We start from the raw sequence: 27570 nt of genomic DNA, 5'->3' as shown, positions 1-27570 counted from the left end.
TCTTACGTTGCTGAGCTACCAAGCAAGGAATCTATTTGCAACACCGTTAAACATTATCATGTCGTAACTCCTATGATAATAAATCAAACGCAATGTAATTCAGCAAATAATTGAGCGGCAAATAACGTCTTCGTATGCTTTCTGCGAACGCCAATTAAAGAGCTAAAATGGCGGGCGATTATAGTAAGTATTTATCAAGCCTTAAGAAATGAATCGGCGAATCACAAGACGCACATGTTTAAATGTAGCCGACCTGCAACGCGATTGGCTGCCGGAAATTAGAGCAACAGGACTATAGTTTAGTCTTATACCGTAAACTGGGGTTACTTTGAACACAGAGGAAACTTTGAACATTTTTTCAGAAAATCATATTTAGGTTTCTACATGCTGCACTTGTTATAGATGGAGGTAAATTTGGTATTAGAATGATTTTTATAATTTATCTCCATCTATAACAAGTTGCAGCATGTAGAAACCTAAATATGATTTTTTGAAAAAAATGTTCAAAGTTTCCTCCGTGTTCAAAGTAACCCCAGTTTACGGCATTAAAAACTTTCCACAAGTAAGAATGACAGCACAAAATATATACCAAGAGTGTTCTGTCTGCAAACAGACGCATCATTTAAGAGGGGGGAGGGGGTAGGGTAGAGCAAAACTGCTCCCTCCCAAAGTTTAAGATTAAAAAATATTATTAATGAGTATTACTACAAAACGAAAAAATATGAGAATGGTATCTTTCATGTTAAAATATTCCACTTTTATAAACGCTTAAGAAATAAAAATCGTGATTTGTTGGGGCTAATTCAAGTAATTGTTTGTGGCAATGATGTACCATCTGGCAATTCGTTGTTCCATTAGAAATGCATCAGAAAATCTTGTATTTTATTCACGTCATCATCATCTATACAATAGACAGGGTTAAGTTCACAGTGCGATGTGCTGTACTTGTACAAGAGCACGGCCATTTGGCTACTCAATCATTCCCAGAAGAGGAGTGGTAAGCACAATAAGCCTCAGGTTGCAGTGCAAGCCTTCGGGTCCCTCCTCCATACAAGAGAAAAAAATTAATTTTGTAAAATGTTAATGAAGTAAGGAAAAACAAGAGTTTATATTGAAAAAGATATAATATGTTGTTGTTTTCTAATGCCAAGCGTTTGACAATAAAGTCATTTGATCTCTTGCACTCCAATATTTTTCAAAGATATTATCATGACCAGCCACTGAAGCACAGATTGAAAATGGCAAGTTGTAGCCAATTTAAGTGAACACCATATTTTAACGTTTTGGTGGCTACTTCATTCACACACAACCCCCAGAATGTCTGGAGGACCACACCTGCTGTTGGTCGAAGGGTCCATTGGACCTAGTTGGGAGATCTTGTTGATCACCAGCTTTCCCTCCTTAAGCCACTGGAGGACGATTTTAGTGCCATAGCAGGTCAGCACTAGGAACAGAAAAGTAGAAAGAGGAGGAAGGAAAGTGAAATGAACCCCTAGGCCTCGAATGCTCTAATGCCGTCGGGGTCGAAGAAAGTAAGAGTTCAGTCAGAGGACTGGATAGGAAAGGGTAAAGAGGGAATTAGGTATTGAATAGAGGAATATTATACCAAATTCAGTCATTAACTCATCAAGCTGACCAGTGCTAATTGATGAGTAGCCCCTCCCTTTAGTTCAGCTTGTAAAATTATGCTTACTAACAGCTGCACCATGGGAAGGTAGGGATGGGACATTGGGTATTTGTCCAGGTCGGTTCCTTAAAGCCTTCAATGGGAAGTATCAACAAGTATAGTATAATAAATGTCAGTATTTTTACCTGCTGTACATAGTCAGTTGGATGCATATCCCTGGGGGTATGTGTACCATAGATTAAATACCACTGGACTAGTAGGTACTCTGAAGGGAAGAGGAGGGGAAAGCAACTCGACTGTTCGTCTTTCACCCATATGCCGCCAGTTGTGTCAATCAATTTCCCGACAGTCATTGCCCAGATGTACCATACAAGACTGGCCTATGCTACACACTAGGGATGAGAGGTTATTCGAAAATAGAAATTAATTTAACCTGAAGAAAATTAACCAATTAAAAATAACCGGTTATTATTTTTTTAACATTTTAAAGTCAGCAAATTAGTCTGAAAAACAAAATGAGAGGTTATTTACAACAGAAATAATATAACAATTAACAATCAACTGTAAACTAGCAGAATATAGTTGAAAGAACGTCATTAAGTGCTGAAGATCATCAATGATGTCCTTAAACAAAACACAAGAAAAAAATGAGGTTATGGAATTGCATTTACTTAATTACTTCTGCCACGTGTGTCGTAGATAAGATAAATAAAAAATAACACATATTCCATATTGGTAAAATAATAATTTTGATTAAGACACATTCCGATGGGCAATCTGTTCTACGAGTATAACCAATAAATACTGAAGTCAACATTTCTTGCCGTTTGATATGCTCCAATACCCACAGATATAGTATTATAAGCCAATAAGAGAAAGTCAGCGATTAAGATAGGCATACACAGAGCATTCGCCTATGGGTGGGGCCAGGAAAGCGGCCTGTCTGTGGTGTCGCTTGCGGGAATCATCTATCCGTAAGCTTCTGCTTTCTATACTAATACTCTGTAGGATTTTAATTTTAAAAGTTTAGCAGCAGTAAAGACTGACGTTTTTGAAACACTAACTTCCTGTGAAACACTTCTTAGAGATTTATTAGGAGAGCGTGTAAATGATGCACTGGTTTCATCAATTTTTTCTTCCATCAATACTCTTTGTTTTTGCTTAGAAATTGTAGCATTTATCGACCCTGTTGTCCTTAATTTGTTAACAGGACGTCTAACAGTTTCTCTACTGGAATTGGAGCACCAGAATATTTCACTTCGAATTGCCTACGCACCTCTCTACATGACTTTGTTTTCACATAGGCCTATGCATCATACATAAAAAAAAACTCTCTTCAAGCATGAATTTTGCGTTTTGCATTGTTAACAAATTTTACACACATGCTGAATATTTATGCAACTGTGTCAAGAAACTGCACTGTAAGTGTTAAATACTGCAACATCTGGCTCACAACTGATAACTTGTCGACCTTGATGTCCTTGATTGTCGAGCGTGTCTCAACAACTGCGCGCACAAAGCAGCGTATCAGTACAGGCCGCTTTCCTGGCCTCACCCGTAGGTGAACGCTCTGTATTATTGACATTAAATAGAAGTCGAATTTCACTTTGGCATCTATGGACAGATCAAGTAAGTAAAGTAGTAACTCACACCCTATCTAGGAATGGCTTAAGGGGCAATTTTTATAGAGTTGATTACATAGAGTACAAAATAATAATAAGAAACTATGTTCGACTGATGTTAAATTGGAGATAAACTTAAAATATTTTGATTCAGCATGTATTTTAAAAAATAACCAGTCGTTTGGTTATTGAGGAAAATATCAGTTATCATGTTAAACCAGCAAGCAAAAATAACCAGTAGGCTTAATCGACCAGTTAACCATAAGAAAATAAATGGTTATCAAAATAACCAGTTATTTTTGCCCATCCCTAGTACACAAGTAATGAGATGAGATGGCGATTTGTTCAGATACCACACGGGAACTGGAGATCCTGGAGGAAACCCGTGTAACCTGAGCTTGCCCAACACAAGTTATGAATCGAGGACATGCCACGGATCGAACCCAGCACTGTAGCCACTAGACCACAATGGCAGCTACAGAAAAAATGAAAGCATGACAAACATCCATAACTTTATATCCTCACCCTCCCCCCATATGTTCAGACATGTAAAAGAGATAACAGTCCATTCAAGATCCATACATAAATTACCAGTCTCTAAAGAACACTCCAAATAGTAGTATAGCTGGAATGAATGGCCTTACATTTAATGCTTTCATAAAATTAAGAGTAACATTCGGATATTACTCAAAAAACATTCTTGCCAAAACACAATGCCCAAAGTACCACAGTAGAGGTGACAGACATCAACTTAACATATTCAGTGGAATGACAGTTTCAGTGAAAAATTGTATAGCTTAATTTAAATGTGTACGAGCAAGAAACACACAGTTAAAAATATATACACGTAATCCAAAATATATTGAGAAAGTTACACATCTCAGAACTGCACGCATTGTATTCTTCACCTGACATAATTAGAAACATTAAATCCAGAGTTTGAGATGGGCATGGCATGTAGCACGTATGGGCAAATCCAGAAATGCATATAGTGTTAGTTGGGAGACCGGAGGGAAAAAGACCTTTGGGGAGGCCGAGATGTAGATTGGAGGATAATATTAAAATGGATTTGAGGGAGGTGGGATATGATTGTAGAGACTGGATTAATCTTGCTCGGGATAGGAACCGATGGCGGGCTTATGTGAGGGCAGCAATGAATCTGCGTGTTCCTTAAAAGCCGTAAGTAAGTAATCCAAAACATATTAACAAGTTTCTTTATTGCAATTTGTAAAAATATTTTTACAAACACCGTATACAATAAAATTGCCAAAATTTTATTATAAATGTTCTTGTAAAATGACCAGATCTTGTACATGTTTGAAATGAAAGAGCACCTATGTATTCTATTTCACACATCAATGTTCTCTTTCACTTTTCAGTATCTTTTGTTTCTACAATTCACAGTTCATCTTTTTTCCTTAAGTTGTAGAATATATAACACTGAATACACCAAAAATTTGATGTGTTACTGAAGATTTCCATGCCTGAAAATATAATGCACTGTTATCTAATGAACATTTAACAACAGGTTTACAAAATTAGACAAAGAGAGTGAAAAACACTTCCCTGTGAATGCAATACTTGACTTCTTTTAATTAAATAATAGTACTATAGATCTACTTTTTAATTCAGATTTCTTAGCATATGAACACTTGATGTTAGAGATTAATTCTTACAGAACGTTCACAGTTAATTTTATTTAATTACATTAGCCATTTCATATTACAAAAAAATTAATTATTCATTCAAACTCTACAACGGAAAAAAAAAACAAGTACTAAATTAAACCTGAAAAGGATCTGGTGAACTTAACATACAAAAGCATGTAACCTCAAATAGTGCAATGAAGTAAACACCAGTCATTTGTTTACAATGAGAAGAGCATTATTTTCAGTCCCTCTCCTGATTAATAACCAAATCCCACATATCCACTTCGCTTTAATAAAGGCTCCCGCAAATATTCCAGTTGGTCTACAGTACTTTTAACCTCAAAGAAAAGAACATTTTGTCAATTAAAGAAAAGTCAAAGAGCACTTTCTTACTTTTAATCTATACAATATTCCAGACAGCCAAATTCTTCAATATATATATATAAGTGTTCGGCTCATGGGCAGGTCTTTCACTGCAAACCCAGCGTTCTCCAATCTTTTCTATCTTCCTCTTAGTCTTGCATATGATCCACATATCTTAATGTCGTCTATTAGCTTTCTAATAAGGATACCATAATATAAAATACAATTCTAATCAAATAACATTCAAACTATGAATAATTTTCGCACAAAAACCTTTTCAAAAATGAAAAATAATAAAAGAGAACATCATTATCTGCTATGAAGAGCATCTTCATAATCATCATAAGCTAGAAAACAAGATAAAGATTGTTGCTTTTAATACATTCTTCAATCTTGGATGCACTCTTTTAACACTTCTATAAGTTAATCACTGAACTGCTTTACTGTGAAGGATACCGGAAACCTCCTATCTTAACACATGTTAAATTAGTGATATTTACTCTACCTTTTCTCTAAAATTGTTGGGAGTAGAACAATGAAACTTTTACAGCTTATTTATAACACTCTTATAAATAAGCTGATGAAAGAGTTTAAAAAAATAATAATATTTTATAAATTTATTAATTTTTTTCTATGTAAATTTTTACCTCATTTTTTGCTACAATTTACAAGAAACTGCATATTCCTCATTTTAGATGAAAATTTTTTAAATATATTTCAGAGAATATGTTGTTGTTTTCTAATGCCAGGCATTTGACAATGAAGTCATTTGACCTCTTGCACTCCAATATTTTTCAAAGATATTATCATGACCAGCCACTGAAGCACAGATTTTGAGATGTTCCGAATCCATTTCTTGGTTTGAGTTGCACAATGGACAGTTAGGGGACTGATATATTCCAATTCTATGCAGGTGTTTGGCCAAACAATCATGGCCTGTTGCCAATCTAAATGCAGCTACAGACGATTTTCGTGGTAAATCGGGAATTAACTGTGGATTTTGATGCAGAGAGTTGAAGTCTAAGTATGTAGATTTCAGAGAATATAAATCAATAAAAAAAAAACAAAAATTGAAATTTTGAGCATATTATATACTGTGTCGAAAAGGATGTGTTTTTTGAAATTCATTTATGTTTTAGGATCCTGAACACTCAACTGAATTTCAAAACACACACCCTTTTCGACACAATTATGAACATACTTCACCACAACAGAAAACCAGAAGATATCGCGGGACCTTCACTAGGCTTCAGAGAATGACGGACACCACCTCGAAACTATCAGACAGGTAATTTACCATAATATTGACACAGTAAAGCATTTATAACTTATTCAGAGTTAATATATTCTTTTCATTTGGACTAATTCACATTATTTCATACTGCTAATCAAAGTTAAATATAAATCGTAATCCAGATCAAGTTAGGCCTATACTAGTTAAATTCAAGAGCATGATAAAGAAGGGTAAGATCGTGAGAAACAGAAAGTTGCTAGGGAACACTTCCATCAGGATGGACAATGACTGGAGTTATGAAATAAGGAGCAGAAGATGGGTTTTGGTCCCTTTCCTGAAAGAAGCTAGGAACAGTGCAAAACTGTGTAGAGACAGATTGAAGATTAACAACTTGATCTTTAGTGCAGAACAGCGTTTCTCAAACTTTTCTGAAGTGGGGACCACTTTTTAAGTCAGAACAGTTCCGCTGACCACCTTACTCTTGTTTCCTTTGAAAGCAAATTTATCATTTATGTAGCATATTTTAATACCAGTATACTTACATTTTAATATAGGCACAATTAATTAAAATTAAATTAATTTTATATTAGTATTAACTAATTAAGTTAATGTTAAGAGAAGAAAATTTCTTATATCGTCATCTGTAAAAACAGTAATAAAAAAATTAATGCAGAAACATGGCCGATTTTCAACGAGTAAAGATGCAATTTTGCATGTTCTATTATTGATGTACGATGTACAGTACGTGACCATTTCAATGTGCAAACTGGGTGTCGCCAAATTATTAAGAAAGTCATAAATATATGAAAAGGTTCGATACTTTGCTCCTGTTATGAATTAGGGTAGTCCCTAGCTGGGTTACAGGCACAGCGCCAGATGTGCACAGAAAATATAGTGAGAAACACCACGGTCATAGTGCTTTAAATCCCTCTTTTGTTGCTGAGAGTAGAGTGGGAAGTCAATAGACGGGTAGGGTAAATAAATTTCATAAAATGTCAGTACTGGGAGAAAAAGTGAAAGGCGATTGCCATAATGTCATTTACAAACTCTGAGATTTTCAGCTATAGTGTGATACGCAATTCGTTTGAATTTTATTTTTTCTTCTGTCTTTTTTGAAGGACCACAAGGGCAGACCTCGAGGACCTCAGGTGGTCCGCGGACCATAGTTTGAGAAACACTGGTGTAGAAGATGTCTCGAAAGCATCAAGGAGCAGGAAGTAGATTCAGAAGAAATGGAGAGGAATAGAAAAGTCCTGAAGGAAAAATTAGGGGATTAGTATCGATGAGCATTGAAAATGACATCAGCTTGGACAACATTAATGAAAATAGCAAGGTAAGCACGACACGGAGTTCATCAGTCAGACATAGAATGCAGAAAGAAGTAACCTCAAGTGATCGAGAGAGCCTGTGATGTCATCTGACAAGGATGAAGTATCACAAACGCGTCAAAATTCGTGTAGTCAGCATCTCGGGGTGATTCCAAGGAGAGTATGTGAGTTGCGGAGTCAGGTAAAAACAACAAGGCAAGCGAAGAAAAATGGAACGGATCAAGGGAGAAGTCATGAAGGAAGAAAGGTGAATAGTAAAAGAAACATTATGATTTAAGGAGTTGGTGTAGTGGGGAAGTAGTGGGAGAAAATATAAGAAAAAAGTAGATAGGAAGGACAAGGATATCAATAGCAAGCGAATTGAAGTAATAGGAGGGGAGGATATAAATGTGGGGGACAGTAGTGGAGTGGGGAAATAATAGATAGATAGGCTGGTGAAAGAGAAATGACAATGATACATTTAAAGAGAACATGAATGGAAGAGAGAATGAAGTAAGTTACAACTTGCGGTCAATGTAGAGTATCCACCGCCCACTGAACGAATATTGGTTAAACGAGCGTTGAGTGACTTCCGCCGATTTTGGAATAGACACCGACACAGTTAGGTTAGGTTAGTTTAGGCTTTTATTATCCTGTCAAGATGAAGGTGACAGCAATTGAGTGTGATTTTTTGTTTTCTATGTTGGCAGTTCAAGTGTGTCAGTGTCTATTCCAAAATCGGAGGAAGTCGCTCAACACTCGTTTCACTGCCAATGTTGCGCTATAAACCAATTTTCGCAAATCTAATGTAAAAGACTGCCTTCACAAGCAACAAGTTATACTAAATGTTTAGGATTAGTGTAAAACTGGCCTATGTCTCCTATAGTGGGCGGGACATAAGTAACATTCACTTAACCAACTTGCATAAATTTTGCTATTTAATAAGGTGGGATGGCACTGTATACAAAATATAAAATTTTTCCATACGGATATATGCTTATTTGAGGGAGTCCATTTGCCCATGTCTTGAATACTAGAAGTGATCTTAAATCTATTACGTTCGCACTTACTACGGTGCCTTCTATTTAAGATGCAACCCTGGCCATAGCAGGTGGGCGGGTGATAGACCGTTTCCTATAGCAGGAAAACCAAGTGGTGTTGTGTGGCAGCAGGCAGGTGGGCAGATAGGCCGGGGGAAAATTTCAATATATGGATTCCTCACTAACGATTATATCTTAAAATACTAAAAAGAGCAGATTTGTCTGCATTTGTCAAATGCGCATCATCATGCTTACAAAAAGGCACTTTTCAGTGCCAATAATTTATTTTGTGTGCACTAGGTTGGAATTTTTACGAGGGAAAGGAAGGAATCCGTGTTCTGAAATTTATCCAACAAATTACACACATTACCTCATTAGTACAAGATCAAGTCATATTCTAACAACAGAACACTCTTTAACTCGCTTAAGTAATATTCGGTCAAGTTTTATTACTCTACTGCCACTTCCAACGGACTCCTAACGAATATCCACACGTTTATCACTGGGATCGTGGCACTGGAAATCAATTTAGAACACTTTTATCTCAGCCACGACACATTTCAATTTTTATCGTACAATATAAATGCAATTATCACTACATTGACACAATAATTCTTGCAGATAACACAGAAACAACTTCGGAAACGTAATTAACAGAGTCGCAGTTTCACTTCACTTCCACTAGATGGACTCAGAATCCCAGCAGGGATGCCAATATCGGCAAACGAAATGAAACTGTGAGGAATGTTACAACAGGTGTGCTAAATGTTAGGAATGTTACAATAGGTGTGTAGCACAGGTTAGGTTAGGTTAGGTTTTGTTAGATGTGTAAGATAATATGAATGGTTACCACAGTTGGCAACACTGCAATCATTCTCCCACTCCACCTCAAATAATGGCTGCGTTCAGCCGGGACAGCGCTGAGGTAGCGCTGAAATAGCGACAGCATTGAACGCCTTGGTCGCCGACAGCGCTGGAATAGCGGCCGCCATTTTTCGTAGCAAAATTTTTTTCGCTGCAAGCCTGCTGCTAGCCAGCGAAAGTGGAGGGGGTAGACATCAACCAATGGTGCCGGAGTAGACAGAACAATGGCGTGTTTCTTTGTAAACACAGTGGACATTTTGCAGGCTGGTCGTTCAGCCACTAACAGCTGCTGTAACTCAGCAAAAATGAATTGCTACCCCAACGGTCCCGGCTGAACGCAGCCAATGTCACGACGAAATATGGCCGCCTTCTTCCTTCAAATACGACGATTTTCCTATATAAGTAAGGAACCTATTTAGGGCGGGTTGGGTGGGACCACAGCTCTCCCAGTGATGACATCGAGTTTCTACTACTTCACACTACAAAACTAAGGTATTTTCAGTGTTTGTTTTTATAATTTCCTATGCTGGCAGTACATTAATAAAACTTCACCTAATATTCTAACAAAAAATCCTACCCAAAAATCAATTCCTCTTCGACAGCGGGATTATTAAAATCCCATTTTTTGCTTCTTTTTCTTTCCACCATCTGCCTAGACGGTGTTCCTGCCCAGTACCTACAATAATATAGTCACCATCACTTGTAAATGCCATTGCATTCACAAAACCGACAACAGGAATATCTACAATCGGAGTAAGGGACCGAAACCCTTTATCGCATTTCCAGAGCCTCACATGTCCATCATGAGAACCAGAAGCAACGAGGTCAGTATTTACAAGAGCAGCTATACTCGAAATCCACTTCGGTTGTTCATTTTCTGCGGATACGCCATGGGCTTGATTCACAGTACACAGAGGCTTTTTCTTCATAGTTCCCCACAAACACAACTGCCCATCATCACCACACGAGAAGAAATGTTCTTCATTTACTAGCTTCACTGCATCGATGCTACCTACGTGTCCATTGTAAATTAACTGTGATTCTTCAATTATTTTCCAAATTCGAACTGTATGATCTCTGCCTCCCGATGTCACTGCCCTTTCTCTCGACAAAACATCAACACTTGTTATTCCTGTCTGATGTCCAAATAAGCTTTCTACGTATGCCATTTCATCCAGACTCCATATTTTGACAGCTTTGTCTTCAGATACACTAAATAGCTGATGAGTGCCTTTCCTGAATGCCAAACCAGTCACAGCACCATTATGGCCCTTAAACGTATGAATATGTTCCAGACTATCCGGATTCCAAACCTGAATAGTTTTATTTTCACCACCTGAAGCGAGAAAACGACCGTCTGACGAAATAGCAAGACACAACACTGTTGCTGTATGACCTTTATCTGAATCTGGAGAACCTTTCTGCTTCCTCGTTATGCATTTCACTTTACACCTGTCTATTAGCGACCACTTCACAATTGCACTATCTTTTGACGCAGAATATACAAACTTATTATCAGACGATAACACAAGGCATGTGATCGGAAGTTTATGCTCTTTACAGCGCAACATCTGAATACCATCGCTGTTATAACCTACATAATTATCTGCTACTGTCTTTCTTAGTTTACCTGCTTGTTCTAGGTAGTCTTCTTTTAAACGATGGGCAATAACATCTTTATCAACAATACCTGCCTCTGCTCGTTGGAGTTCTTCCTTCTCAATTTCATCAAGGTAGAGTTTCGCCAAACGAACCTTTTTATCTTGTGCAGTTTCACCTGCATCATCAGAGTCAAATTCCAAATTTACGCCTAATGCATTGTCAATAGTCTCGTCTTCCAAATCACTTTCTATCTCTTCGTTGCCCAACGTCGAATGTTTGATGTTACCATTTTCAGTTACCTTCTTTTTCTTTTGACGTTGACTGTTTGTTTCTTTCTTCTTTCTTTTAACATACCTGCCATTATTATTCTCACTTGCTTTTATACTCGAACTCTTACTCCTAATGAAGAACGACATAATGTATTACTGTAGATTTTTTCTACAAAACACGTGCAAACTCACAGCACCACATCTACAACCATTTTGGTAAATATCGATAACTAAGTAACTACAATTTAGTCGATATCCTTACGGTCGATAAGCAAGGAATATCGTGTTCGTTGTTCATTATGACATTCTCTTTGACATAAACATGATATTGCGAGTTGAACCAGGAAAGTGAATAGTTATTAAATTCATATCATTTTTATTGTAGACTCCATAATTACCTGTGCTCTACGCTTACAACGGCACACGAATGTCATTGCGGCGTAAATATGAAACTATGGCGCTACGAACTTCTTCGCTCTTGCATTGAACACTAGCATTATGTAATCCTAATGAAGAGGTAAAATAATAAAGGAAAACAGAAAAAAAAAAAATGAAGGGACCACCAAACTCGCTGGCAGACTACATTCGACCAGCGATCACTGAACTTGGAGTTGCACTTATTTTAGCTTCAGACGAGAACCTGTTCTTATCTGCTATGCCAAGGATTTCAATGAACTGCTCTCTAGCATTTTAATGACACTAATTATTGGATTTGTGTTTCATCCGATACACATATAAACTTATGCTTCTTATTTAAACAAAACGGTAATTTAGCAAAACATTGCAAAACTGTTTCTATAATGCTTCTCAAATGGAACCCTTCCGTATAGGTACCGTATATTCCGAAGGAACCCTTCCATTGTGTGCAAACGAGTTTCTAAACATAACTAATACACTCAAGAAAACTGATGTCGTACCCAAGGCTACGATTAATGATTCTCCACACTCCTCTGATCCATGAACTTGATATATGGGTGCCGTGTGGGACGTATCCTATTCGCCCAAAAATGATTACGAATGATCAGTCAGAGATGGCGATTTTTCGAAGCTTTGATTCACCCCGAGCATACTTTTCTCGGGACAGGGGACAAGAGGCGGAAAAAAGGGAAAATCCCGTTGAAAACGGGACGTCTGGTCACCCTATTCTAAGTAAGATTAAAAACTGATGATTGAAAATGTTTAAGGCAATCATGAATGTAATATACGGTATTTCTGTAGATGAAGTTGTTAAATGTAATGATTTAAAATCAGTTATACCGGTATTAATCTTATGTAGAATAACACCTCCCTCACCAATCCATGCTTAAGGGGGCGCGGAATATATGTGACACAAACCCCAACTGTGTCACTGTCCTGATCTCGAAAAATTATGATGATCTGTGGTGGAAATATTTCGGCCCAACATGACCATCATCAGAAGCATTTCAATTTCGAGCATCAAATTCGTCCAGGTTCTTAGATGACTTAAGTGATGTACAATTCACTGAGCTCTGATAAGGAGTAGATTAGGGGCTTGAGGTTTTGTACCAAAAGAACCTGTGATAGTGTCCCAAGTGTGTATGTTGGGCCTGTCTTACCTTGTTCTCTTTGTCAGTGTTGGCTGGCAATGCTTCGTACTTCCTCGTAGGATGACAGTAATGAGACGTTGATACATAATTAGTAGAATTATGGCAGAGGAAACTGGTACCAGTACATTCCGAGGAAGTCTAGAATAATTCTGTTTTTGTCCACCACAGTATCTACTTTTGCTCACTAGAATTTTGAACCGGTGACTGGTGGCCTGAAAAAAATTGAGACATTGAAAAATGGCTCCTAAAATATATTCATTGTCAGTGGTGATTAGATTTAATCAGCTTACTCCATTTTTTTTTTTTTTTTCCTTTCTTGTACCTCTGTGAAATTTCAGTTCAATTGAGAGATTTTTACTGAGGTAATAATAATAATAATAATAATAATAATAATAATAATAATAATAATAATAATAATAATAATAATAATATGTATTATTATTATTATTACCTCAGTAAAAATCTCTCAATTGAACTGAAATGTCACAGAGGTACCTACAGTTTAGTAGTATGTGTTCTAGAACCCTAGAGATTCTTCTTCTGTATTGAAGATATTACATACTGTGGGGTATATCAGATCAATCTTTCGAGTAAAACTTCTGAAATTATGTCATGAACTTATTTCTCAGATAAATTATTGGCTCCTAAGTATTGAAAATGAGGAAAATTCGTCCAGTCATATAAGGAAAATATCATACGTGTAGAGATGCATAGATAAGATGACTAGCATACGAAAAATGCTTTGTTCCTTAGTAGAGACTTTGAAAGCAGAATAATAAAAAAATGAACACTTTTCAGCCTAATTAAAACAGAAAATCAATATCCCGAATTTAAAAGAAAACTTACAAATTAAACCAAACCCTTTAACTCTATTAAATATAGAATATAATCTAAATTTAACAGAAGAAATACTGAAATCAGAAGTAAACACTGAAATAATGAAACAATTGTCTTTAGAGACAATTAATATTAGGTACCCTCCACAAAACTGGCTTCATTTATACTCCGATGGATCCTTGATCTCCAGAGAACAAGGTGCCGGTGCAGGTGTTACGTGCTGTCTCTTCTCACTTTATAGATCTCTTGGATATGGAACAACAAGTTTTGATGGAGAAATCGTTGCAATAAGTGAAAGTCTCAGGAATCTTCTATGCCACATCAATAAATTTAAGAATTCAGTTATATTGTCAGACTCCAAAGCAGCTATTCTATCAATAGTCTCTAAACACACACCTTCATCTCAAACAGCAGAAATAACTAAAATGCTCTCTCCATTAATATCACTCAATAAAAGAATTGTATTCCAATGGATACCATCCCACTGTGGAATCCTGGGAAACGAGAATGCGGATGCATTAGCAAAAAATGGCAGCACTGCTACTTACAGACCTGTTACTAAATCTACGTATTACTCTGTGAAAAGATTTATTAAATCTACATACTTAGACTTCAACAAACAAAATTTGATAACAAAATCACAAGACAAAAAATGGAACTCTCTGCATCATAATCCACAGTTAATTCCCGATTTACCACGAAAATCGTCTGTAGCTGCATTTAGATTGGCAACAGGCCATGATTGTTTGGCCAAACACCTACATATAATTGGAATATATCAGTCCCCTAACTGCCCATTATGCAACTCAAACCAAGAAATGGATTCGGAACACCTCAAAATCTGTGCTTCATTGACTGACCATGATAATATCTTTGAAAAATATTGGAGTGCAAGAGGTCAAATGACTTTATTGTCAAAAGCCTGGCATTAGAAAACAACAACATCAATACTTTTCAGCCTAGCAAAACTTTAGTCAGAGAAGATAAAAAGCCATTTCATGCGCATATCATCAGGACATGTATGAATGCAGAAGAGAAGGAGGAGAGGTAAAACATCTTACTTTTATATGGTATAGCACTGAAATTGAAGTAAATCTTAATTCTTTTGTAAGTTATTTATTTAAATATACAGAAAAATAATATAACATCCAAGTGAATTAATATCAGTGGTCATATCCGAATGGGTAATACTCACAGGTGAAAATTAACTTATTCAATATTCATTCACACAAAACACACAACTTACTTTCATATTGTCACATCACTTACATAACATGTGTAGGAATGTGAAATTTCACCACTACCTCACTACCTATAATAAATTAAATTAATAGTCTACATATCACCATGTTGGATTAATAGCAGGTCTTTAATCCAGTATGGCAATTCTTTTTTATTACCGGTATAATTCTTAACTTATAACAATTATTATTTGGTATTAAATACATAATAACATACTCTCACAGTCAACACTTTCCGGTCAGATATGTATATATGAGCAGCACTTAAAACATCCTCCAATACATTAGTACATTAAAGTCATGGTATTTCTTGCTGCAGAAATATTAAGTAAATTACCCTCCAGAAAGGGCTGAAATCATCTGTGTAATATGAAGTAATATCGAGAAGTATCTATATGTTGAAAATGGAAATAAAACCAGTCTTATGTATGTACTCGTACAATTCTGTTCTGTTAAGAAATTAGTGTTTGGTTTAAAAATGTACGGTACTGGAATAAACAAACAAAAACTTAAATTAAAACAGCACGTGACCAGATATTTAGTGCAAAATTTCTATATGCTGAATTTGAGAATGGGAGAACTTCGACAAATGGCCTGGATTAAAAGTGTCCTACCTTGTAGGGAAATTTTGTATTCACTTTCATTTGTAGTTATCGATACTTATAATGATGAGAAAATGAATTTACAATATTTTGTGTTGAGAGTGAAGAAAAATTGCTGCATAATTTTAAAACTTTTGCACGTGTACTTTATTTTTTTTCTGTGCAATTGATAATTACAGTAATTTTAACGCTGTTCCACATATCGGGAAACAAAATATTAAATATCTTACAACACATTATGAAAATACTGGAGTTACAGAGGTCCAGACAGATGCCCTTATGTGGCAAGACTTGGATCATCTATCCCTAAGCACTTGGGCACAAGTACCTGTAGACTTTGTGCACCCATGATAGGATGAGTTTCATGTGGATTATGTTGTCATACTAAACTGGCTCCACTCTCCACCACACCACGCATTCTCTCCAACCATCAACTTCGCATATCATATCTTTAGATGGTTCTGCCTTACATCACACATCTACAAAATCATTATGGATACACATTCACTTTGGCTATAAAACTGATTTCTACAGGCAGAATGTCTTCGTTTTCTGATCTGATACCAAAATGTCCAAAGGAAAATGTCTACACAAATGAGGTCTACTCTGTTCTTGGTCTACAAAAAGATGTCTACATACAGTATAACCGACAAATTTTCAGTTTATTATTTTAATGATCATTGGAAGTAATTTTGTAAATGTAATTTTCCTCTATTTTCATCGAAATCCTCAGAATACAGGTACAGTCCACGAGCTGGTCTGCCTTCAATGTTAGTGAAATCCATATTGTCTGCCACTTCAAATATTTTCCGGTAAATTTAGGTTATATCTTGGTCTTCTTGTCATACCTCTAATGCAATTACACGCTTCTGCTTCAGCAGCATTCATAACACGTGTATGCATATTGCTTTTCTTGAAATTTCTCGTTCCTTCCTTTGTGCGAAGTTACCGGTACTCGTAATTCATGTTGCATTGCTTGTGTCCTACCATTCATGTCTCCATCATATCTTTGATTTATTTTTGTTTTTCCTCCCTATAATGATATGTTTGATTTCGGTACATTAAAAATGTTCTTCCCTTTGTTAGAGTCCATTGTATGATGGTATATCAGTCAACAGGATCAATAAAATTATTATTATTATTATTATTATTATTATTATTATTATTATTAACTTATTATTAAACTGAAGTTGTAAAAGCACTCGTACCATGCATGAAGATTTATCTAACCTGTCACACTCGGAAAATTGAGAAAAAATGCTTCAGAAAGATTGATGAACTGTACCATAAGTGTTGTCTTCATCGCATAAGAGAAAATTAATAAAACCATTACTTGAATACAAAATTTCCATGTAAGATGTCACTTTCCTTTAACTTAAAGAAGAGTATCTAAAAATTAATGTGCTTTCAGGCCTTCGTTATCCTTTTCCATTCTCTCTTTCATTATTCTTTACTGAGTGTGCAATTATAAACATACAGTCTAAATTCTGACCAGTTGAAAGTTTTTCTTTGCTTGTAATGCAGTTTGAATAAATTATTTTGGTCTTGTACCTGTGTTATGTATATAGAATCAGTTTAAATGAATGTATAATATTTAAGTGTTTATGTTAATGGTAGTTAACATAACACCTCTTATGTAGAAGACAGTTCAGCTATAGTCTACAAGAATTCCTTCGCCATATGCCATAGAACATAATGGGAGTATTTTTTTTTTTTTTTTCAGATTATAACCTATTCAAGTGCTTGTAACAATAAATACAGATTTTATTAGAAGCCCACAATCCATGTCTAACGTAAAAATACAAATATATTATATTTTTGAAACATTTTCTAAATTTAACTTACACCAGTAAGTTTTTAATCATTTTTAACTCTGTATGTCTAAATATGATGGTACGGTAGTTATACAGTTTTGTAATCAATTATTGTCTTCTAAGATCATTCATTCAGAAGCAGTGAATTATAATGGGAAATGTTGCATACATAATCAAATCCTTATATCTGAAATAGCAGGCTACAGCTATATGCTTAACATCTTAATCATTCAACATATTCTGGAAGAAAGACAGAATAACATTTCTTACTTACAACTAATTAATAATAATAGAATGTGCGTAAAAATAATATGAATGCGAAAGTATTGTGAATAGCATGACATGTGATGATGTTACATAAAATATCCAGCAATTTGATTTACATTTTGACAATTTTTGCATTTAAATAATTATGTGTAAGTTACTTTAACATAAATAATTTAATGTTGTGTATGGACTTTTACGTAATTTGTAGGTAACAATGAAAGCAATGGCTATACTATTTTTCATCAATAATTTTATTATTGTTATCATCATTATAAATACTGTTTTACTTTCAATTCTAAAAGTTTAGAGTCAATTAACATTAGCTAGTTAAACACGTATTTTCAGGAGAAAAAAAGTTCAAAGTTCAAATATAGATATTCAATCTATGAACATGTATGTATTTCGATAATGTTATTTGACGTCAAGCTCTTAAAATGTAATTAACTTTCAATTTTTGAAATATTCATATATATATTATTTATACCGTATAGCAGTATATTTTAAATTCAATTCTATGTATATACTTAATATGTTCATTTGAGAGAGATCGAGTTCTTGCAAAACATTTTCGTAAAACATATGGTGTGATATAATAAAAGCTAAATTTTATGTACTGTGTCCAAACACTACTTTCTACATTGCATCTAATGCAATCTCGCTGAGTGTTTGTTGTGTTACTACAGATTAATTTAACATGTCCCATTTCCAAGCCACTATATTTCCCATGTTCCCCAACCACCATGTCCCATATGAAATGTATTTACCGGTAGTGATATGATTGTCAAATACTTATTATGTTTTAACATTCGACCATTTAGACACTTGAACATCAAAACATGCAAAGTATTCGTGAATCAGCATGCAGTTCTAGTGTAAACGTCTGTGAAATCAGATATACCTTCGTCCAAAATAAGATTAATGTCTGTCATAATAATTCGTAATCCTGCTTCTTTCATTGCAATATGTAACACAAGTTACATGTGATAAGCTTGAATGTTGAACAGAAAAATAAATAGGAAACATTAAGGAACTTTTCAAACAGAAACAATTAAATAAAAAGAAGAAGAAGAAGACGACAACGAAGAAAGATAGTAGCGTAAGAGTAAGTCTCTAAGTTATATCCATTTGTTGAGGAAGATAAATTCTTAAATAATTAGAAATTGTTTTCCTTGATACAAGAAATCGTAAGTTACTAAAAGTAATGTGATTTCGATACTGCTTGGTATTTATTCTGTTTGGATTCTCCAGCCTCTTTGTATCTCGTTTTGAGCAGCTACAGCCAACGAAATCTGAACACACAATCTAGTTCAATTTTATCCTACAGTATATTGTGAAGTTTACAAAATCATCTTCTCTTGACGTTCTGTGGTGTGAAGATATTTCGATTGTCCTTCTCCACTTTCTTCAGGAAACGTATATATTGGCTTAAATCCACCATATAGCTGTGGTCTGAAATTCTCAAAATCAAAATTATTTGGTTCACTACTCTGGTTATCATGTTTGGTGTCGGAGACGTCCATTTCATCATGGTGGAAATCTGCTTTGTCTACAGTACCAGCCTTCATTTTGTCCCCGCTTCCCACAACACTCCATCCTTGGTTTGTTGGTGCTGCTTCTATGTTTGCACTTGCTAGGAAAGGGGCTTGAAAGTTCAGTTGCGTCGGTGGTGTTGACAACGAATCTGCAGGTCTATGGTTGCTCAAAGCTTGGGAATGGGTGTGCATCACAGCTGATACTGTGAATTCTGAGCCTGCAGATCCCTGCTGATGGCCTGTTTGTGCTGTGGTAATTGAAGATTTTGGGAACTCGGTAACAGTGGAGAGGGAAGGTAGGACACTGCTCATTGGTGGTTGAACTGTTTTGAGGACAACAGATATCGGTGATGAGTAATGTGGTTCAGGAGTTGAGGCTGCAGTATTGACAGTCGTCTGTTGCCCATTGCCAGTCATGGTAGTCCACTGATTGTCTTTTTCTGGCTTAGTAGAAGTTTTAACAGATCCCATAGTAATAACACTAGAAGGCACTGTAGAAGAACTTTTTTCAGATTGCAATTTAACTGCTGGAAGTGGTTTCTTGGTGGCAAATGGCATATAATCCTGAAGGTAAGGAATTATGTTTATATCAGTATCATCTTCATCATTATTATCATTGTGACTATTATGGACCTCTGCTTCTATATCATCATTTGTAAGTGAAAATTCATGATCATACCTGTCATTACTACTTGGCGTAATGCTGTCTAATATTGTCGAAATTTCTTTTTTGTCTACGTCATATTCTTTTTCATTGTCGTTATTATTAGTAGTATCTGTGAACGCATCTGGTTTTTCTAGTGGATATGGAAAATCTGATTTCAAGGGCAATGCTGTCGGACTTTGTGACTGAAATGAAGGATTGTCAAGTCTGTCTGAAGCCAGTTGAAGTAATGGCTTCTGCTGTTTGTTGTGCAACATTTCTTCTGCTGAACTACTGTCAGGGTTCAGATTTGAAGGCGGTAAGGGTCGTTGAGGGCCTCGAGTACCAACAACAACACCATTATTTTGTGAGTTGCTGGTTCCACTATTCAAAGGAGTAGAATTTATTGGGTATACTACGAATACAGGTTGTTTTTCAGATGTTTCAGTATTTATTGAAGATCCTGAAGGATACTTAACTTGGAAAGGGGGCTTCATTTCATCATTTGTATCAGGGAAATCATCCCTAGCAGTCAGTGGTCTAGGAATAAAATGTGAATTAGATCCTTGTTGCATCATTTGCAATGTTGAAACTTGTGGACGGGATGCATCCATATCTGTAACATGAGGACCAGTTCTTCGATGGACCAATGGTCTTTGCTGAGGAGGATATTTTTCAAATTGAAACATATCCTCGACTTTATTGAAGCCTTCTGGAGGCACAGGACTATCGTTACGATTCACCCTTCTGTACTGTGGAGGTGGGCGAGGATACAGGTGCCCCATGTATTCGTGGTGTTGAGGACGTCTGTTAGGTCTTTCAAGCAAAGGCTGACGCTGAGAACCATAGTAGGGATGTACTTGAATTCTACCGCCACCTTCTGGGTGAACATGGCCTAATTTTGCATTTGGTCGAAATTGTGGTAGGATGTTGGGAAGGTTGGAATCCTGACTGCGAATGTTTGGATGCTGTTGAGGCCTGTTCCCCTTGTGTGTGTTCTCGGGTGGGTAACCTGGGCGGCCCCGATACCCATTGCCAAAATTGGAAGAACTTTGTCCAAATTGTGCCTGTGGTGCATCATGTTTCGGTCTCGCAATATGAGAGGAGTCATGCGGAAGATACTGGTGCTGTCCTGTTACATGGGATTCCCACTGTGGTCGGGGATAGTTCTCAACATGCTTCCTCACATTATCAGGCTCTGCTGGGGGCTTCAGTTCTTGTGAAGGTTCATCTACAAAGTCTCTGTGTGGAATGGGAGGTCCACTTTGGCTTACTGGGCGAGAAAGGGTGTGTGTTGAAGTTGGTGGTCTTTGTTGGTTTGGTGCAGGTTTCATTTCCTCATGTCCAGGTCGTTGTTTTGGCGGAAGTTGGTAACTACTTTCTTCCTTTCCAATCGAATCTATTTTAGTTTGAACAGTCACTGTTGTTATTGGATTTCTAAGACCTTCATCCTGTGGTCTAGATAATTCTGGACGACTGTCAGGAAAAACCACGTGTCCTCCTCCATTCTTTTTATTATTTTCTGTCCAGACTTCATGAAACTCTGATGGCACGTGTCCTCCTCCATTCTTTTTATTGTTTTCTGTCCAGACTTCATGAAACTCCGAAGGCACGTGTCCTCCTCCATTCTTTTTATTGTTTTCTGTCCAGACTTCATGAAACTCTGAAGGCACGTGTCCTCCTCCATTCTTTTTATTGTTTTCTGTCCAGACCTCATGAAACTCCGAAGGCACTGGTCTCTGATGATCATTGCCACGATCTGGTATAATATTTACTACAGGGTTTGGCGGATGTGGAAGAAGTGGTGGTTTTCGCTGTGGGGAAGTTATATTTCTAAAAGGAGGATACTGAAGGGTTGGTCTTGGAGGTTCGACTCCTGGAATTCTTGGAGGACTAATTGTAGGAACTGAATCCTGATTCCTATGATAGGATGGTGGAAGTTGGAAAAAAGGGGATATGCCCTCATTAACAGGATAGTTCCATCTCGATGGAGATTCTTGTGGTATCTTCGACTTAATGACGTCATCAACTACCACGGGTTTCGAGACGTGAATGGGATTGTTAGTGTTTATATTTTTGTCTGTGGAAGACAATTGTGGAGATTCTGGACGTTGTAATGGAGGTCTGTTTTCAAATTGAACTGGGCCAAATATTGGTCTGAATGGTTCCTCTGCAAATTCTCCATAAGGGCTATTACTAATTGGTTTATTACCAATAAGTCCGCTTGTAGGACGGTTTTGAACATTGGATGACACTGTCAGATATGTCGGCTTGCTTTGTTGAGTGGCGTTTTGGACTGTAGGTGTTTTAAGTGTTGCGTCATCTGATTGCTTTGGATCAAAATCAGCGCCAGAGGATACAGGCTGATGAAGAACCGGTCTGTGCTTATGCGGCTGATGCTCCTCAATATTTATAGGCAGAGACGTTGCGATTGGTTGAGGACGTGCAGCACTGGGGACTTCGCTGTAAATTATACCAGGAGTTTGTGAAGTCACGGGCTTATTCGTTGTTTGTACAGTCACTTGGTGCCTATCTTCAAAGCTGATTTCTTCACGCCTTGTAGTTGTGGACAGAGATGTTTGAGGAGATTGTGTTGTGAATGGAAGTGAGTCTTGGTGTAGGCTTTGTTTTGGATTATCTTCCTGCTGAGGTTTCTTCTCTTCTGGTTTTGAAGACGGTTTCCCGTACCCGAAGAGCTCTGACAAACTAAAACCAGTAGGCGATTCTGTATCGTAATCTTCATTTGCTTCTTCTTCGTAATAGAAACTTGGCTGCTCTGTGGTTTTGGTGGAAGGTGGTGGGTTGGTTGAAGGGTAAGGACTGGGTGATGGACGTGTTTCGGTATAACTCTGCGTGGTGGTGGTGGTGGGCTTTGTCTCGTCGGACTGTTTGTATTTGACCGTGCCCCGAGATGGCACACTGTATGTCGGGAGAGTTGGCTGAGGTCTTAGAGTGTAGTAGGATGGAGAATGTGTGGAACTCGTTGTCAGTGGGCGATGATTTCTGTTTATTCCCACAGCAGTTCCCTGAACTTTGGTGTTGGCGTAAGAGCTAGATATAAGAGGAAATTTATTACTGTGATCATTTTGATATTTATGATTGGTATTCACATCGTTTATTGTGGGAGGATAATCTCTCCGAATATCACTGAATGTAGTGTCCTTTCTGTCTATTTTGTCGCCTTCCTCTTCTTCATCATAGTAATAATCATCAGACGCTATGTCCGATTCAGATATCTTATGGTTTTTGAGCGAGGGCTCGCCCTCTATTGAGTCTCTGCTGGGGAGAGACGTGTGGTCCATGTTGCTGGTTTTCCTTAATGGCTGCGTCCTCGTGCCGAAGTCCACTTTACCTGTAATGGGGTCTTTCTCGAGATAGAATGGTTCCCCGCCATTGAGATCATACAATCCAGGCATTCTATAGCCTGAATTTTCTGATAATAAAGGAGATGCTTCTGGCAAGTCTTTCTCATATGACGCAGACTTTTCAGTTTTCCCCACCATTGTTGTCGATGTAATGTCATCTTCTTCCTCTTCTAGCATTGCGTGCTCCGTGCCAGAATCTGCAATGCAACAGCCTGTTATCAGCAGCATCACGAAGACTGCAAATAGCGCCATCTGTAAGCAAATTAAATTAATGTTTAATGGGTTGTAACAACTGTCTTCTATGAAGTATACGAATATATGCAGTGTTGGATTCAAAAGTTTTCCCCCAGGAGGGATTTATATTATACTGGTGAGAGGGGGGGGGGAAGAAGTGGGACAGATAGCAAAAGATACAATAATTCAGATCTTATTTAACAAGAGAGGCAGTCTATGTAAAATGGAACATAGAAAAATTTACCAGTAGTCAATTTATTAAGGGTATATGTACGTGAACGACCAGAAATATTATCAGAAAATGCAGGCTCTAAATTTCTAAAATTTTATAAGGAAATGACATCACAATTGGGTAAAAATTACAAGGTACCACAACAAGACTTATTAGAACTTAAATATCTGATAGAAGTATAAAAAGGTTACTAATAATATTTTTAAGAATTCACTTTTTACTTTAACTTAAATTTTCCAAAATTTGAACATTTTCACACATATTATTTCATAACTCCACAACCATTAGAGATAGAATTCTGAAATTTTGTACACTGATTTAACATGCATTTATGCAAAAGGTAGACTACAATAAGATGTCTGCCGCAGTTGCAGACGAAACGTCTGGTATAAAACCAACCAATAGACTATGGCCTCTCAGCCCGGAAAATGAATCTAGATCTATAGACTACAATAATGATCATTTCTTTGAAAATATAAAAATTAGGTCACAAAATATTATGTAAATTTTAATATATTTTATATAGGACAAATTAAAAATTAATTGTATTAAAATAAACAACTCTACATGTCTGAGAGTAGTCTACTTTTCAGAAATAAGTGTTTATTACGCGCAGGAAAAATATTAAAGATGTCGTAGAGACCATAACAATGTTATGGTTACCAAATGACGTAACTGCAGAAATTTTTTGTTTTGTTTTTGTTTTTTTTTTTTTTCATATTCTGATAAAACTGGTTTGAAAAATATTGTCAGTAATTGGTCGTTCACGTACATATACCTTTAAAGAAATAGAACTTTCATTTGTTCATATTTGTTTTAAATACCGGTAAGTCTTTGGAATATAACAGTTCAAGAAAATAAATCAAACGGTAAATTCATTCATGTATTGTGGGTCCCTATCACCACGGCATGGCGCGTCCTCAGGTTGCAGATAGAGGGGACGGCCTCCAGATATGAGGGTAGCTGCGAATATATTGAATAAGCAGTCGTGGACAGCCGATAAGGGGTGGTCCTCCAGCTTGGGGGTTGGGCGAAGGTCTAACAACCCATCACCGTAAAAAACAGCTTGTTACGAAACCTAACAGTAAGCCTCGGAATGGGACTGATTCTCCGGCACGACCACAGCAAAGGAAAAAGGTTATAAGATTTGGTACATGGAACGTAACTAGTCTTTATAGAACAGGTGGGGTAACATTAGTAGCAAAAGAACACTCGGGAGGAAATTGAACGCAGAATAAATATGGGAAATGCGTGTTATTATTCGGTTGATAAGCTTTTGTCATCTAGTCTTCTGTCAAAAAATCTGAAAGTTAGAATTTATAAAACAGTTATATTACCAGTTGTTCTGTATGGTTGTGAAACTTGGACTCTCACTTTGAGAGAGGAACAGAGATTAAGGGTGTTTGAGAATAAGGTTCTTAGGAAAATATTTGGGGCTAAGAGGGATGAAGTTACAGGAGAATGGAGAAAGTTACACAACACAGAGCTGCACGCATTGTATTCTTCACCTGACATAATTAGGAACATAAAATCCAGACGTTTGAGATGGGCAGGACATGTAGCACGTACGTGCGAATCCAGAAATGCATATAGAGTGTTAGTTGGGAGGCCGGAGGGAAAAAGATCTTTGGGGAGGCCGAGACGTAGGTGGGAAGATAATATTAAAATGGATTTGAGGGAGGTGGGATATGATGGTAGAGACTGGATTAATCTTTCTCAGGATAGGGACCAATGGCGGGCTTATGTGAGGGTGGCAATGAACCTCCGGGTTCCTTAAAAGTAAGTAAGTAAGTAAATTTATTCACAATATGATAAAGAAATTGGATTGTTATGAACAACGAATGATAGAAGTAGCCTGTTAGAGATAGCACGTGTCGTTTTTGTGGCACTCGTGTCTACATATTGCTATCATGCAACGCCCTTGTTTCTTTCTTTCTGTTCTTTTCAATGCATGACACACAATGAATACGAAATCAGCCTATTAGGAGCTACCAGAACCACTGGGCGCAAAGCAGAACTGGAATGAACTCACATACACCACGCTGCATGTTGCAGCAGTGTGCACGTGAATTGCAAACGTTCTACATAGTTGATTGTTGCAGTCTGGATGCGTCTGCATATTCACAACCTGAAGCTGTAGATGAGAATAAACGAGAAGTTCGTGCACCACTTCCAGGCCTGCTAGAGGAGATACTCGTATGTTGTGAGGCTTTAACCAGTTTTTCTCTGAACACAATAAAAAACAAAGAGCCTATTTTATAATTCATCGCTAATTCGTCGGACTTTTTCACCGAAGAATGCTTATGACGTCACAGGTTATTCCGACGTGGCTAACGAGAAAGGCTACGGCGCAACGTCACATAGTCATTACATGGCTAACATTGAACAAGTTTATATATAAATGCACGTTTAACATGAGTTTAATATAGCAATTCCTTTGTTTTTTTAGAACTTTGAACATATATTTATATTAGGCGATTGTTAAGATGGCCATGACTAGACAAAGATAACCACGTGACTCCGATTCGTGCCAAAGTCTGTCTTTCTCGTTATTCCGATGGGTTAGCAATGATTGCTGAATTTAAGAACCACTAATAAAATATATTAAATAAAAGGGGGATTTGCAGAAATTATCCATATCCACACATAATATAATATGATTTCCTTGTTCTGTGTAAGTCTGTAGACCGAAAATATGTTTTTTTAGTTGGTTATTTAACGACGCTGTATCAACTACTAGGTTATTTAGCGTCAATGAGATTGGTGATAGCGAGATGGTATTTGGCGAGATAAGGCCGAGGATCCGCCATAGATTATCTAGTATTTACCTTACGGTTGGGGAAAACCTCGGGAAAAACCCAACCAGGTAATTAACCCAAGCGGGGATCGAACCCGCGCCCGAGCGCAACTTCAGACTGGCAGGCAGGCGCCTTAACCGACTGAGCCACGCCGATGGCTGAAAACATGTTTAGTCACTTACTATATTATCATTAATTGAAAGGTTGATAGCAAAAACCGGACAAGTAAAAAATATTAATTTTTCAGAAAACGAAAAAAACCTGTCCCTCACGTTTCTCATAAAATACAATAATCTGACATATTTTATACAGGTACCTCATATCTACCAACTTGGGTAAAAAGTTTCGCTGTTCTCTTTTGTATGGTTTCTTGGGAAAAAAGGAAAAACATTTGGACATATTCACTTTTTGCAGATCATTTTATGTGTACAAACATTAATTAAGAAATCATGTTTCCTTAATATTGTCAACTGTATCAGCATACAAATAAATATCATGTTGGAATGATTTCCAGAACAAGAAAAACATTTGTTATGTTTGTATTTTTATCTTTCTAAATCTCTGTCCTTCAGCCTTTCAATTCTTGGCACGTCAGGTGTATCAACTACCGAAATACAATTATTCTAATAACGACACAAAAACTATGTTCAATATTATTATTATTATTATTATTATTATTATTATTATTATTATTATTGTTGTTGTTGTTGTTGTTGTTGTTGTTTAGTCAACTGTCCAAAGACATCATAAGTGATACCAAAAAGAAACCACTTATGAGGCAACTAGGCCAGGAAAAAATGGGGCAGGATGGCCAGTTCATTTCTCCCTCCATTGCATACATCGCCGACTAGCTACATATT

General features: G+C 36.8%; 2 protein-coding genes across 2 annotated transcripts in view; both read right to left on the bottom strand.

Annotated features, from left to right (window-relative positions):
* Positions 1-4449: 4449 nt before the first annotated feature.
* On the bottom strand, positions 4450-11809 carry U3-55K (U3 small nuclear riboprotein factor 55K). The gene has a single exon (XM_069816461.1). The coding sequence runs from the start codon at positions 11722-11724 to the stop codon at positions 10291-10293; it is 1434 nt and encodes a 477-aa protein (XP_069672562.1). The 5' UTR covers positions 11725-11809; the 3' UTR covers positions 4450-10290.
* Positions 11810-15082: 3273 nt separating this feature from the next.
* LOC138693232 (uncharacterized) overlaps positions 15083-27570 on the bottom strand; it is an 82884-nt gene continuing 70396 nt past the window's right edge. Inside the window, exon 3 of the mRNA XM_069817030.1 lies at positions 15083-23698. Coding sequence (XP_069673131.1) covers positions 19244-23698 — 4455 coding nt within the window. The 3' untranslated portion in view covers positions 15083-19243. The remainder of the gene's footprint in view (positions 23699-27570) is intronic.

This window comes from Periplaneta americana, chromosome 17 (genome assembly GCF_040183065.1).
Source record: "Periplaneta americana isolate PAMFEO1 chromosome 17, P.americana_PAMFEO1_priV1, whole genome shotgun sequence".
Classification (NCBI taxonomy): Eukaryota; Metazoa; Arthropoda; class Insecta; order Blattodea; family Blattidae; genus Periplaneta; species Periplaneta americana.
This window is presented reverse-complemented; position numbering and strand designations above follow the sequence as displayed.